General features: G+C 51.8%; 4 protein-coding genes across 4 annotated transcripts; 1 reads left to right on the forward strand and 3 right to left on the reverse strand.

Annotated features, from left to right (window-relative positions):
* Nucleotides 1-771: 771 nt before the first annotated feature.
* On the reverse strand, nucleotides 772-5,021 carry ABCB6 (ABC transporter B family member 6; the record flags this gene model as incomplete). Its single annotated transcript, XM_036643300.1, has 3 exons — nucleotides 772-3,828; nucleotides 3,884-4,544; nucleotides 4,594-5,021. The coding sequence occupies 3 exons, from the start codon at nucleotides 5,019-5,021 to the stop codon at nucleotides 772-774; spliced, it is 4,146 nt and encodes a 1,381-aa protein (XP_036492580.1).
* A 1,109-nt stretch (nucleotides 5,022-6,130) lies between these two features.
* CGCS363_v011452 (Protein PBDC1-like protein) lies at nucleotides 6,131-6,866 on the reverse strand (the record flags this gene model as incomplete). Its single annotated transcript, XM_036643301.1, has 4 exons — nucleotides 6,131-6,188; nucleotides 6,246-6,282; nucleotides 6,352-6,628; nucleotides 6,807-6,866. 4 exons carry the CDS (start codon nucleotides 6,864-6,866, stop codon nucleotides 6,131-6,133), a joined length of 432 nt encoding a protein of 143 aa, XP_036491538.1.
* Nucleotides 6,867-7,545: 679 nt separating this feature from the next.
* CGCS363_v011453 (uncharacterized protein) lies at nucleotides 7,546-9,168 on the reverse strand (the record flags this gene model as incomplete). Its single annotated transcript, XM_036643302.1, has 1 exon — nucleotides 7,546-9,168. One exon carries the CDS (start codon nucleotides 9,166-9,168, stop codon nucleotides 7,546-7,548), a length of 1,623 nt encoding a protein of 540 aa, XP_036491537.1.
* Nucleotides 9,169-11,849: 2,681 nt separating this feature from the next.
* radE-0 (Efflux pump radE) lies at nucleotides 11,850-13,786 on the forward strand (the record flags this gene model as incomplete). The annotated part of the gene is made up of 4 exons (XM_036643303.1): nucleotides 11,850-12,324; nucleotides 12,378-12,458; nucleotides 12,515-13,088; nucleotides 13,141-13,786. 4 exons carry the CDS (start codon nucleotides 11,850-11,852, stop codon nucleotides 13,784-13,786), a joined length of 1,776 nt encoding a protein of 591 aa, XP_036491536.1.
* Between the last annotated feature and the right edge of the window lie 99 nt (nucleotides 13,787-13,885).

The following is a 13,885-nucleotide window of genomic DNA, read 5'->3' on the forward strand; positions in this document are numbered from 1 at the left end:
GGGCAGCACTCACGATCTGGGCTGGCGATTGTAAAGTGAAGGACGAGTCCGTGAGAAATTGGAACTCGCAGGTAATATTGGAAGCCTGAGAACTGTTGAAAAGAAGACAGCTCGACAGGATATAGTCAAACTCAGAGTGAGAGCTAGCTGATCTCGCTCACAGATAGCGAATGTAGCGACGCAAAGGAGAGAAGAGAGGATGGGGAAGTGTCGATGGTAAAGCGAGTGAGGATGGGTTGGGAGGAAGAAAAGTTTGCTTCTCAGGCAGGGTCGGTGAATATTATTCAACCCAGGCGTTCTGCCGCGTCTCGTCTCTCGCTTCAACAGCTTGGGATGAAAAGCCGGAGCGGTCAGGGGCGCGTCTTCAGTCCTTGAGGAAGCTGCTCAAGCGGTAACTACCCTGCTCTTTCCTTCTTCAAGTGGCGGAAGAGGAAGGAAAAAACATCTTCTAGGGCCTCTTGAGCGTGGGGGATGGATGGGTGGTTGAAGGACGTGTCAGTGGCCGATGAGGGCGAGGACTGAGGTGGGCGACTCATCACGATGTAGAGGCTAGACTGCGTTGAGTTATGTGCGGCTGTGAACTGTATGCGACAAAGGGGGTGATGCTTTGCGGACGTAGGTTCTCTGAATGCATCAGAAGATGGGGGTGTGTGTGGGAGGAAAGCTTCCAGAAACACATCTTGGCAAGGGGAACACATTGGACGGGAGTGGCGTTGACTATATTCTGTATATACACACAAGTTGCAAGTTGCAAAAGACTCTTGGCTCTATCTAGAGGTCTTCCTCAATGAGTCTGGGAAACACACTACCCCTGAGCTGCAGCTCATCGTATCCGCCCTCCTCGACCACTTGACCCTCTTCCATAACAATGATGCGATCAGCCATGCGCATCATCTCTCTGTTGTGTGTGACAACGATGACACTCGTACCGCCGTTTACCTGATCCTTCAACACTCTTCCGATAGTCTGTCGGATGAAATCCGCACTTTGTCCATCCAGCGCGCTAGTGGGCTCGTCCATGATCAACAGACGTGGTCTCCTGACGATGGCTCTTGCAATACAGATGCGTTGGACCTGACCTCCAGATAAGTCTTGTCCACCATCGCCGATCATCGTATTGTAACCTTGAGGGAGTGAGATGATGAAGTCGTGGATGCCCGCGGCCTGGGCAGCTCTTTGCAAATTGTTGGGATGGCGCAGGTCTGATGCATCTGCAAGGCCATAGACGATGTTCTCCGAGACCGAGGTTGGGAAGAGGAACGGTGTCTGCGGCACATAAGAGACGAGAGAGCAAAGTTGAGATTTGCTGATTCGGTTGAACTCAACTCCTGCGTAGGTCAAAAGAGCCATCTGGGTTTGGCCGGTAGAGTTCGATCGAGATGGCTGATAAATTCCCAGGAGCAGAGAAAGAATGGTGCTCTTGCCGCATCCTGAAGGACCGACTATTGCCGCGTAAGTTCCTTGGTCAAGTCGCAGAGAAATATTGTGCAAAACTTGGTGCTCGGGGCGCGATGGGTATGAGAACTCGAGGTTGCGCATATTGATTGGAAACAGGGTGCTGAGAACTCGGCGATCGTCTGTCTCGGATTTCTCGGATGGCAAGGTAGCAAGACGGATCATGCGTGATGCGGCGGCTTGCGAGACTGAGAGTTGCGGAATGTAGTTGACCATCGAGCCTGCCTGGCCGACACAGAAAAGGAGTAGATTGACGACTTGCTGAAGGCTGGCGGGCGACAGTTCGGTCTGATCAGCCGAGAGGTAGATGCCATAGTAAAAGACGAGGGCAATGACGAAGTAGTTCATGGACTGGTTGAGACCAAACAGCGCGCCTATTCTCCAGCCTCTTTCACTTCCGAAGTCGTAAATCGTCCTGATATACTTGGCGTGCCGCTGACTGAAGTGCTTCTCTAATGTAAAGGCTCGGGTGACGCGGATATTGACGAGGACATCTCTCACGAAAGATGCCGTTTTGCTCGCGGCTTCATCGCAAGTCAAATCCCAATTGGCGCTGGTGAAAGCAAGGATCTTGACGGTTGCCAGGATGATCGGTGTCGTGGCGATGGCTACAAGCGTCAGCTTCCAAGAGATTGTTAGAGCCCAGAGTGTCGAGACCGCGACCATGACAGTCACCATCAGAACAATTGGTACAAAGCGAGAAACCAAGTTTCTCATCTCCTCTGCATCGCGGTCTAGAGACTCGCTGATGCGCCGCGCGGAGTTCGTGTCTCCGTCGAACCATGCCTTTGGCTGCTGAAGGATGCGCTTCAGTCCCTCGAGGCGAAGAGAGCAGATCCAGGCTTGACCAACAGCCTCCATGGCATATCGCTCAAGGTACATCGAAGCACCACTGATGACTGCAATGATGATCATGTAGATGACCCACTCCTTGCTAGCAGCCAGTCTATTCCCATCCTCCCAGAAAGTGGCGAGGAGTCGAGCGAAGCAGTAGGAAAAAGCAGGATTGCATCCAGCGGCGATGACGCAGGAAAAGAGACCAACAACAAGTCTGGACCTGTCTTTGCCTGACAAGTTTGGCCAAACACTGCGAAGGACAGAACTGAGGGGCACGACATTGGTGAACGAAGGCTTGGCTACCTCCATGTCTGTCTCCTGGCCAAGGTCTTGGGTGCCATGACTTTCGGCATCGTCAGGGGTGACGAATTGGGTTGCACTTGGCTGGCGATGTACTCGGGTTGAGTTTGCGCGAGAGTTCCGTGTGGCGTCGCCTGCGATCTGAACGGCGGCTATGCTTGACCAATTCGGGGCTTGGACAGAATCGTGATGGGAGGGGGCCTGGTCGTAGAAAGAACCTCTGATACTCTCCCATTCGGTCGAAATATCAGCGCTCTCCGAAAGAGGTAGAGCCCTACTGAACCCAGTCAACGAGTTTGGATGTGCTGCATTCATACCCCATTTGCTTGTGTAGGCGGAGGTGAGCTCCATGGAGTTGCGCCAAGTAGATCTCTTGGTAGCGCGAGCCTGGCGAGAGTCTCTGAAAGAGTGCAACCCTTCGATTCCAATGGGGATGTGCTGAATCTGGGACTCTGTCCTTTCATCGTTGACTTCACCCATCGACATATCGGCTTGCTCTGGACTCATCTCCATGCAAGTTTCGTTTGGTCCCGAATCCATTCGTGCAAATAGGCCATCTCGGGCTCTTGACAATGTCTTCCGAGTGCCTTGCTGGATAACCTCTCTGTTTTCCAAGACGTAGACGAAGTCGTTGTCCGCAATCTGAGACAAGTCGTGGGTGATGATGATTGTCGTCTTGTCTTTTCGCCAGCAGCGAACCGCCTCCATAACGAGTTGCTTGGTGAATTGATCTAGTCCACTAGTGGCCTCGTCAAGAATGAGAACCGGAGGATCTCTGACCCTGGCTCGCGCAATGGCAAGACGCTGCTTCTGGCCACCGCTAAGACCGCTGCCGACGGAGTCGATCAACGTGTCTAGACCTTGGTCCAAGGTTGCTATCGTAGACTGCAGAAGTGCCATGTCACAGGCTTGCTTAACTTCTTCCATGGAGACGAAGTTGGGTGCAGGGTGACCGAGGGTAACGTTGTCGCGAAGGGTGCCTTGAAAGATGACACTAGACTGCTGGACCAAGGTGACATTCCTGCGGAGCCATTCTTTATCCAGTGTGTCAATTTTACGGCCGTCGACAAGGATATCTCCGTACCAGGTGTCGTAGAAGTTGACCAGGAGGCTGCCGAGAGTGCTTTTTCCGGAGCCACTCTTGCCGACAACGAAGCATGTCTGTCCAGCGGGAAAGTGAAGCGAAACTCTGCTGAATATCATGTGTTGAGGATTCGACGAGTATGCAAAGGTCACCTGAAGATGTTACTTAAATACCCATGGTATGGTTCTGAGGGAACTTCGTCTTTACCTCCTTGACTTTGATATCTCCATGACAGGTCTCCGGGGTGACCAAGGCCTGGCTCGCTCTCTGCGGTCGTCTATCGGGAGAGATTCCTGTCGTCTGCTTGAGATGCTGGCCGGCGGACATACCCTTGACGAGGATGAGCCATTGAGGGATGACATTCGCTATTCCTTGGAAAGCCGTCAAAGTCGCGTAGAAAGTTGTAAGAATTTGTCCTGCGTTGGCGCCGAGCGTCACCAGCCAAAGACCGACCCAAAAGCCTCCCACGAAGAGACAAGAGATCCAACATTGCATGTAAGAAATTTGAATGGCATTACAATGAGCCTGAATCATGTGCTGCTCCTTCGAGGCTTTGATGGTGTTGTGATACTGCCACACCTCTTGGTTGAAGCCGTTATAAATCTTGACCAGGTCGATACCGCTGACTGAGGCGTTGACTTGCTTAGAAGCGTCATCGAGATGCTGCCGTTGCTTTTCGATCGCGGGACCCAGCTTGCGGTTTACCACATACATGACGGCCGCAGACATGGGCGCCGTCATAATCAAGAAAAGAGTCAGCTTCGCAGAAAGTGCGAAAGCCACAGTGATGCAGGCAATGGATGAGAAGATGTCTGTAAGCAAGAAACCGAAGACTTGAGACGTTGCCATCTGTAGATCGCGGATTTGTCTAGTTGATGTCAGCAAGGAGCAGGAGCTTCCCGGGATGGACGACTCACGATTCGACTCGAACAAGAATACTAGGCGTTCCATCGGCCTGGCAATCATACCATGACATTCTCTGATGCAGAAGATCCTGGAATATGTTCTGTCTAGCCTGTCTAGCCTGGAACTCGCCAAAGAGGATCCAAGACGACATGAGTGAGGCGTTGGCACCCAGTGCTCCTAATCCGACGCAGCAGAGGATAACACACCATCTTGACGTCTGGGATAAAGCGTCGGCGTCGTCCAAGATGCCACTGCCGTAGTCTGCGATGACCTGGAAAATTTGACCGAGGATGAGCGCGTACCCTGTCTTCACCGCAGCGCAAATGCAGGCAGTTACGACAGCAAGAACCAGGATTGATAAGTGCTTCCACTCTGTAAAAGCGAAGAGATGCTTCCAGGTAGCCGTTTTCCGGGGCTGTGGATCGGGATCCTGATCCATGGCGATGGGATTTACCTGTGGCCTAGGGAAATGCAGGATTCTGGGGGTGCCAGAGATGATGGAAGAGAGAAATCTCTGGATAGAGCTTAGAAGGAAAGAGTCACTGGAAGAACAGGCAGAAAAGACCTAGGCGGGTCTTGAGGAGCATGACGAGTCGGTGCTACCCTCGAGGGTAGAGATTCTCGATGTGGGTTGCTGGAGGGAGAAGATGCGCATATGATGCCTGCTACTTTCTTTGTGGCTGGACAATATCTGCATCGTGGACTCTAGCTAGGTGTGCCTGTGTGCCTATGTGCAAGCGTATTCTCTTGAAATAGCACTCGGCTGTCATTCTGAATCGTAGGTAAGAAGCTCCATTGTAGGCATTCCTTGTTGAGAGTCTCCGAGTCCATGACAAGGGCAACGAAAGTAGGATTTGGGAATGAAAGAGGAAACGAATCAAAGGAACTCTCCGCGATCAGAAGCAATAGCATTAGACCATTAACATATCTTTCAGAGAGTTGGGGTCTTGTTCAATGTTCTTGAAAGCCAGGGAGACACTCCTGAGTTTCGGAAATCTTTGAATCAAAGACAGAACCGTGAATGATGACGTTTCCAGAAGTTTATTGAATTCGCATCAGCCTTGCAGAGAGTTCTTTGATGCACAGACTTCTCAAGCCGTGTCTTGTACGCAAGTGGCATCCCCCGTCGTGAAAGGGCGCCGAAAACACAATGCATTGTGTCGTCACAATGGCAAAGCGCAGCATCGGATATGAATGAACTTCTTGTTGATATTTGCTTGACGTAAACTTGACCGAGAAGGTCGAGAGTGGAAAAGGAGACTTGGACGGGATGCGTCTCATCCACCGTACGCTGTATATGAGCGAAACTCCAAATCATGGCAGCGATCCAGAGCCGAGTGCGATGCTTTGCAGTCAGCGACCGGCTCGCGGTTCTTCCCTCATAATTCATTCCCAAGAGACCAGGAAACGCCTCGTGATACCCATCCGAGGCGACTAACAGGATCACCTTCGCTTGCAATGCGTTAGCCACAAAGGTGGCTCAACATCTTGACGGCTCATTCACTCGGATGCTTGCAATAGCCTGATTGATATTGTTCAGAACGCAATTTAGGCCTTGCCTGCTTGAGCCTTCTCGTAGATCCAGTCGTTCAGACCCTTGCGGTTTCTAAGATAAACTGTCAGCCTTGGCTTAGATAGGGTGGAATGGGTAGGCTGAACCTACCTGGCAATCTCAATGGCGTAGAACTGCATGCGGGGCACTGAATCTCTAGTCAACTTGTGCCCTCCAGCACTCAGACAGCGCAGACAGCGTCTGCGAAGAGACCTACCGAAAATGACGTCGTGCTGGCCGTACTCGACGTCGGGCTTGGAGCGAACCATTGTGCCGAAGTTATAGTCGTCAACCCTCTTCTCGTAGGCCATCATGAACTTCCTCCAGCGCTCCTTGCCGTTCTTGCTCTTCATCTCATCCTCGTTGATGGTCGCCGCGGGGTCGAACTCGGGGAAGTCCGTCTGGAGGTGCTCGTAGATCTCGTCGTCGATCTTGGTCAGGCGCAGCGAAGAGCCCTTGACCTTCTCAAGGATTTTCCAGTATGTTTCCATGTGCTGGACGACTGCGGACAGGAGCGAATTAGCTTGTTTCTTTCTCGCTCGGAGTGCGTTTAGAACGTGGGTTTACGTGCCCTTGACCGCGAACTGCTTCTCGATCTGACCATGAGAGCAGAGGAGTCAGCGCATCGCTTCTTTGATCTGGGGAATGAGGGTCCATGGATTGAGGGCTTACATCCTCGAGGTTGTCAGCCTCCTCGGCGTTGAAGTTGTTGGGAACCTGTTGCATAGACATCTTGATATCTTTTGCGACGGGCTTGTGTCGGATTATACGGCTTGTACGTAGGCAGATTCAATCGGGCGCAAGGAGCGGTTCGTGGGCGGTAGTTTGTTTGGCAAAGCTTTGAAGATTGATGGTGGGGTACTCGCAGCCCGATAAGATCAAAGCACCGCACAGCACAACCGTGGGGTTTCCCTGCTTTAGGTGCCTCATGGATGTACCCCAATTTTCTTTCCTCCTCCCAATTACTTCTTTTATGAAGAAATTGTTTACGGTAAGATCTTCCTTCACTCTGCTAGCCACGGAGTCCAAGACATTTAAAATCTTCTTCTTTCCGCAAGGCTGTGAGATTTCCACGGATGAGCCCCAGAGGATATGCTACGACATGCTCTCTGAAGGTCACTGAGGCGTTTTCTATGCTCATCTTTTTTTTTTTTTTTTTTTTTTTTTTTTTTTTTTTTTTGCTTAGCGCGCAAGGTGCACTGACGTCAATGTACTGTGCTGCAAGGTATCCTACAAGTACGTAATCGGGTATCCACATCCCCTTCACCTTGTCCTCGCCGAAGGATCACCAAGGTGAGACTCATTCCTAATCGTCAAAGTTCCAACCTTGTCACGACCTCCAAGTCCAAAACTCCCTTCGCCCAATCCTCGTTGATGGATGCTGTTTGTCGGTAGTCACCCCCGTCTCACATCAGTACGTCTGGGCCTTGCTGGCCATACTGGAGGCTCTCTCGCTCCTTGGTCTTTGAACTGTGATGTTCGTGCCATCACCTCCCATGTAGACGTGCCCGACGGGGCTGCGTCTGTAGCCATCGGAACACGCAGACCTCGCCTCGAATGGCGTGCTCTCGAATGACTCTCGATCAAGCAGGTGTCGTTCCAGCGAGGATCTTGCCTCAGTCCCACGGCTTGATCGGGACATGCTCCGTAGCTTGTTCATGACCCCCTGCACTCTCCGCTCCAGGCTACCGGCGTCAGAAGGAGTCGAGCAGCTCTTGATACTCTTTCCAGAAGTGGTCATTCTGGTCTCGGGTCTGTCATACATGTCGTAAGCAGCAGATGGTTCTTCGATGTATTCACTGGGCGGGCGCATCGACATGTGGCCGGTGACTGGGTCAAAGTAAGGTGGCGGCAGCTGAATTGCGCCCTCGGGAGAGTAGAGACCGCGAAGATACTCCCTCGAGTGGTCGTCGAGTTTCAACTTTCCACGTCCTGCGTCGATCCAAGAAGACTGTCCAGGTATCCGCGGCCACACTGAGGATGGCGCAACTCTGTAAGAATGGTGCTTTAGGCAGTCTGCATCGTCGGGAATCGGAAAAATTCGACGGATCAGGGAGTGCGTGTACTTATTGCTGAAGCCGGCCAGACGCATCGAGTCGATCATCCACTCCATTCGCACCAGCGGCTCACAAACCTTGAGCTCCTCGTCTGGGCAGTAGTACACGGCGTCGTCCACCTTCTGCACCGCCAGAGAACCCTCTGGCTCATCTACCTCGATCAGATCGTCCGGCGTCGAGTTGGCAGCACCCAACGGAGCGCAAATCTTTGGGCGCTGGCCGTAAAACCTTCGACAGAGAAGCACGAGGCTCTTGAGCGACGAAGAGCGCTTCAGCTGTGTCTCGACAAATAACTTGATTAGGGTGTCAAGTTTTATGGTTCCTGCACGAAGCTTGTAAGCCTGCTTGCCGGGGCCGAAGCCGAATCGCGTCATGTCGAGCTCGAGAATGATGTCTTGCATGAAAGCACCATATCTGTTGTACCACAGCGTGGCCAGGGGGTCGAAGTACGCGTTGACGAACGGAGAGTACGTGACATGGAACCTCTCGGTCATCAAAAAGGAAACCATCATGTCGGCGCGGAGAGCAAAAGAGACTTGCAAGTATGATTGCAAAGGCTCCATGGCGCTAGCAAGAGAGATGAACTCGTCGTCCTTCCAGACTTCTCTCGTCGAGCGACTATTGGTGAGAGAGATCGGGAGCTCCGAGCTGTGGCTTATGATCACATCTTGACAGATCTTGAAGCGGGCGATAGCGGGCAGTCTGAAGAATGGCGATACGGGATCCAGGTCAGGGGCTCGACCGCGCTCAACGAAGAACATGGCGACGGACTGGTCGAAGGCGAAATCTTCCACGTTGGGCCTCTTTCCGCGACGGTACTTGTGGTAGACAACGTCAACAACTCGGTCCCAGGGAGGTAAGCTCTTGCGTGGTGCATCTGGCCATCCTGATTTGGGGGGTTCCATCAACCTGCGGGCTGCCTTGGGAGGCAGTGCGGCGGGGAAAGGATGAGGCAAAGGCGTCGAGATGTGGCTCATCTGAGGCAGTGATCCCTTCTTCTTCAGCGTCGGTTCATCCACTGCCATCGAGTCAGCATCGTCACGAGAAATTTCGAGGCGTTGAGCATTCAGCCTCTCCTGACGGATGAAAGTGAGGCATACTTGTGGTGTTTTGAGGCAGAAGCTCTTGTGATGTTCCTAGACGAGAGTCTCGTCGCTTCTTTGGCGGGGTATTTTGTCCCTTCGATTTCTTTGAGTTGTCGGGTTCCTTTTTCTTGCCGAACTGAAGATTGTTTGGGTGGTGAAACCAAGAAGAGCGGCTTTGTGGGAGCGTTTAATGTCCTAGTCAATAAGGCAGGTAGGTACCTCAAGTGAGAATTGGTTGTGGTAGCATCGATCAAAATTCTGCCATTGGCGGGACTTCAAGTGAGGTGAAAGAAGGCGCCTGACTTTCTTTGCGAGCGACCTGGTGAATTTTAAGAAATTCCATATATGCTTAGACTGGATTGCACCTTCTTGATGTGGTTGCCGTCACGGCTGTCACCGCCGCCTCTTTTCATCTGAAGGTCAGCGTTCTTCTCATTCGAGTAAACTTTTCGCTATCCTCCAGGCTTCATCTAACCTCATTTTCCGCTTCACTCCCTTAGACAATTGCCTGCTGGGCAGTATAACTCTATCTGATCCTCAAAAGAGCTACCCTCGTACTGGAGTCTGTCTTGCTGGCTGTGTACCTCGAGATGGGGTTACGAGAAATGTGCGACGTCCTCTTATCCTTGTGTTCTTGAGCCATTGTTATTCTTACCTCGTTATTTCCCATTCATCATTATTGTAAACTTCGTTGTTTAACCGCTAATAGGGCCTTGGTTAGACGAGACGTGGGATGTTGATGGGTGAGGAATGAGCGGTCCCATAAAGCCCCTCCACTCAGGGGTCTGTGGCTTCTGACTCTGCGAAGACGACACGATATTCAGCTTGGCCTTTTACAGAATATTAGCGCTTTAGGCCCCTGTAGATGACCTCTTGAATAATTCTGGTTTTTTTTTTCCTCTCTTTTGGGCAGATCTTTGAGGACCATTATTAAGTGAAGACGAGAATGAGGATGATGAAGACGAAGGAGACGATGGAGAAACATAACGATAGGGACAACTTATCTCCCGTCCTCATGGGTACTCAATAATCAGTTGGCTGTAATTCTTTAACTGAAACGGAAGACTTGGTTTCTTGATCTGGGCCATTGTTCGCGAAGTTTCCGGTAGTGGTATTGGCACATGGATCCCGTTGTTCTTCGGCGATAAGTGGGCCATCGGCCCCGATACACGGAGCCGGCCTCATACGCCGTTTTTGGCAGCACAGGTAATTGCAAGACATGATAGCCCTCCTCATATGCCCTTACCCATGTCTTGCAGAACCGAAAGTCTAAAAGGCGTTTCCTTATTCTTCAGAGGAACCCCATACTCAGATTACATGTGTCTAGAATCAAACGCTCTTGCTGCCGTGCTCATTTTCGTATGAGGGAGCATTCATAGCTGCAGGGGTTCAATCCCTTGCTGAGAAGCAATGATTCGGGTCAACGGCTTTAGCGAAATGACCGGAGATAGCCGGCCTTGAAACATTCGCTCTCATTCGTTGCCGCACCAGCTCCGTCTTATACGTTACATCGCAGGTAGGGTGGATGGCAGGAAGTGCGAGCCGACCACGACACAGGGCGGGAGAGATCTCACCAAGAAAATCGGGCGCCGAGACACAACGACTTGCAACGGCGCAGAATCGGCCGACTCGCCCCGACGTCTTGGCGGCAGTGAGCTCTTTGCGACAACAAGATTGGCTCGTTGCCTCGCGTAGAAACCGTGCAGAAGTTCCAATTACTCCAAACCAACGGACCAGCCTTGACTGCACGGGTTTCGGGGCGGATTTAACAGTTGTAGCTGCCGTATTTCTGCGCTAGACCCCAGACTTCCCTTTCCCCTCTCTTCTCCCCGCCGATCTAGGCAGGGAGGCCGACTGGCTTGATGGTACGGTGCTCAGTTGGTGGTGTGATCAGGTTCCGCTGGTCAATATGACACTCATCAATCCCATCTCAACGGTTCGCGCAGATGGGATGGGGCCGCATGATGGGACCGAGAACCCGAGAAAGGCTTGGATCATTCCCTTAAAGAGTGGGAGAGGTGCTGTATGACTCTAAGCCCCGTTGACTGTCTTTCTTCCGGTTTGCTTCACATTCTGTTCACTGTTGTCCGGCGATTCCCCCTGCTCTGAACTTGTCAGGCCACTTTATTTTCATCGATTGCTCGATACCCATGGGTCTCATTAAACCTGACTCATTCATAGCTTGACTGCCCGTCGTTTGACCTCCAGAACCTCTTTTGATCTTCACCATCACTACATATTTTGTGTGTCAGATTCGAGCTCGGCGGTGATATTTGATCAGCTACTTTGCATTTGCCACAGATTTGTATGCTGGACTTGAACCATTTGTAAGTTAATCCAAGCTATCACTTCAAACTCCCTTTCTGCGTATGCGAGCCTATCGTATGAATCCTCAGCAGGTGAGGGTCAAACCAAGCGCGTGTGGATAGCGTAACGAGTTGCCAAGGCTCGGGACGGATCGCACAGCATGCACATACAAACACTCTTTATTCCGTTCGATACACACCTAGAAGTCCTCAAACCACATACATCAGTATTAATACTCACTGTCAGCTCGGTAGACCTCTTAAGATATGCCTTCAGATCCATCAGAAAAGGAGATTGGCCACACAACAGATGACCGCGCATCAACTCGAGAGACTGAATGTGACAACGAGGACCCTGGACCACCTCACTTACTGAAACGTGAGCCCACAAGAGAAGAAAAGACAGCAGAGGCCTACGCAGAAGGTCACGACGCCGATATTCCCTCTAGTCTGGGCTATGTACTCGATGAGCGCGGCGAACAGCGAAGGAGACAATCCCTAGCAAGACAGAGACGGGCATCAGACGCGCGGAAATCGACTACGAGCAAAAATGGACCTGAAGATGTTGAGAAGGGCCCTCAAACAAACGAGCCGGATGGTGGGGAGACTTCAGAGGACGAGAATGTGGTTTGGTGGGATGGCGACGACGATCCTCAAAACCCATACAACTGGCCAACCTGGAGGAAAGTCATGACATGCACACTGATCAGTGCCATGACATTCGTCACCCCCCTTGCTTCATGTATGATTCTTCTCCGACCTTGTCTTCAGCGAACACTAATTCTTCTGCCGTAGCTATCTTCGCCCCAGGTGTGCCAGAACTCATGAAAGAGTTTAAAAATGACAGCCCCTACCTAGCCTCCTTTGTCGTTTCCGGTCAGTGAACAACCCCCTCGTTCATAAGCAGAAATTAGGCCAACAGAAAGTTCCAGTCTACGTGCTCGGCTTCGCAGCAGGACCCCTCCTCTGCGCTCCTCTCAGCGAGATCTACGGCCGCACGATAGTCTACCATGTCTGCAACTTCTGCTTCATTTGCTTCAACATCGGCGCCGCCTTCGCCCCGACCCTAAACGCTCTCATCGTCTTCCGGTTATTCGCAGGCATCTTCGGCTCATGCCCCATCACTAACGGGGGCGGCTCCATCGCCGACATGATCCGTCAGGAGAAGCGAGGTGTCGCCATGTCCGTCTTCAGTATCGGACCTCTCCTCGGTCCGATCGTAGGCCCGGTTGCTGGTGGGTTTTTGAGTGAAAGCGCGGGGTGGCGCTGGACGTTCCGATTACTCTCGATTGTGTCAGGCGTCATTAGCATCATCATGGTCATTTTCCTCAAGGAGACGTATGCGGCCGTCATTCTGGACAAGAAGGTTCGTCGGCTCCAAAAGGAGACGGGGAACAAGATGCTGCGATCGAAGCTTGACATTGGTCTTTCATCAGCCGATTACTTCAAGCGCGGTATCGTTAGACCTCTCAAGATGATCGCCTTCTCGCCAATCACTCAAATATTGTAGGCTCATCCATACCCGCCCCCTTGATACTTGGCTGACCCTTCGTATCAGTGGCTTCTACATCGCCGTCGTATACGGATATCTGTACCTCATGTTCACCTCCATTACGTCCGTCTTCATGCTTCAGTATCAATTTAGCGCCGGTACAGCTGGTCTAGCCTTCCTCGGTCTAGGTGTTGGCTCCATGATCGGCGTGGTATTCTTCAGCATCACTTCAGACAAGTATGTGAAAAAGAAAGCGGCCGAGGCCGATGCAGCCGCAGATGAAGCTGGAACAGCTCGCGAGGGAATGAAGCCCGAGTACCGGCTGGTTTCGCTTCCAGCCGGCGCCCTTTTCCTTCCCGCAGGCCTCTTCATCTATGGCTGGACAGCGGAGTACGGTGTGCACTGGATCGTACCAATCCTTGGCACTTCCATCATTGGCGTTGGCAACCTCATCATCTTCATGGCGTTGCAGCTTTATCTGGTTGACTCGTTTACCATCTATGCGGCTTCCGCGCTGGCAGCGAATGCAGTCGTGCGGTCCGTGGCTGGCGCTGTTCTGCCTCTTGCTGGTCTGAAGATGTATGAGGATTTGGGCGTGGGTTGGGGAAACAGTGTTCTTGGATTCATTGCGGCAGCTTTAGTGCCCGTGCCGTTCTTGATCATAAAGTATGGCGAATATCTTCGGAAGAACTTCGAGGTGAAGAACTTGTAAATTTGAGGAAATGTTAGATGGCTTCGAGAGACGTACATTGCATGTGAAGTTAGAATGGTCAAAAGCCATTCTTCACTGGCCTCCGCATCTATACATCAG

This window comes from Colletotrichum siamense (assembly GCF_013390195.1).
Source record: "Colletotrichum siamense strain Cg363 chromosome Unknown KSG_Cg363_contig07, whole genome shotgun sequence".
In the NCBI taxonomy this organism is placed as follows: Eukaryota; Fungi; Ascomycota; class Sordariomycetes; order Glomerellales; family Glomerellaceae; genus Colletotrichum; species Colletotrichum siamense.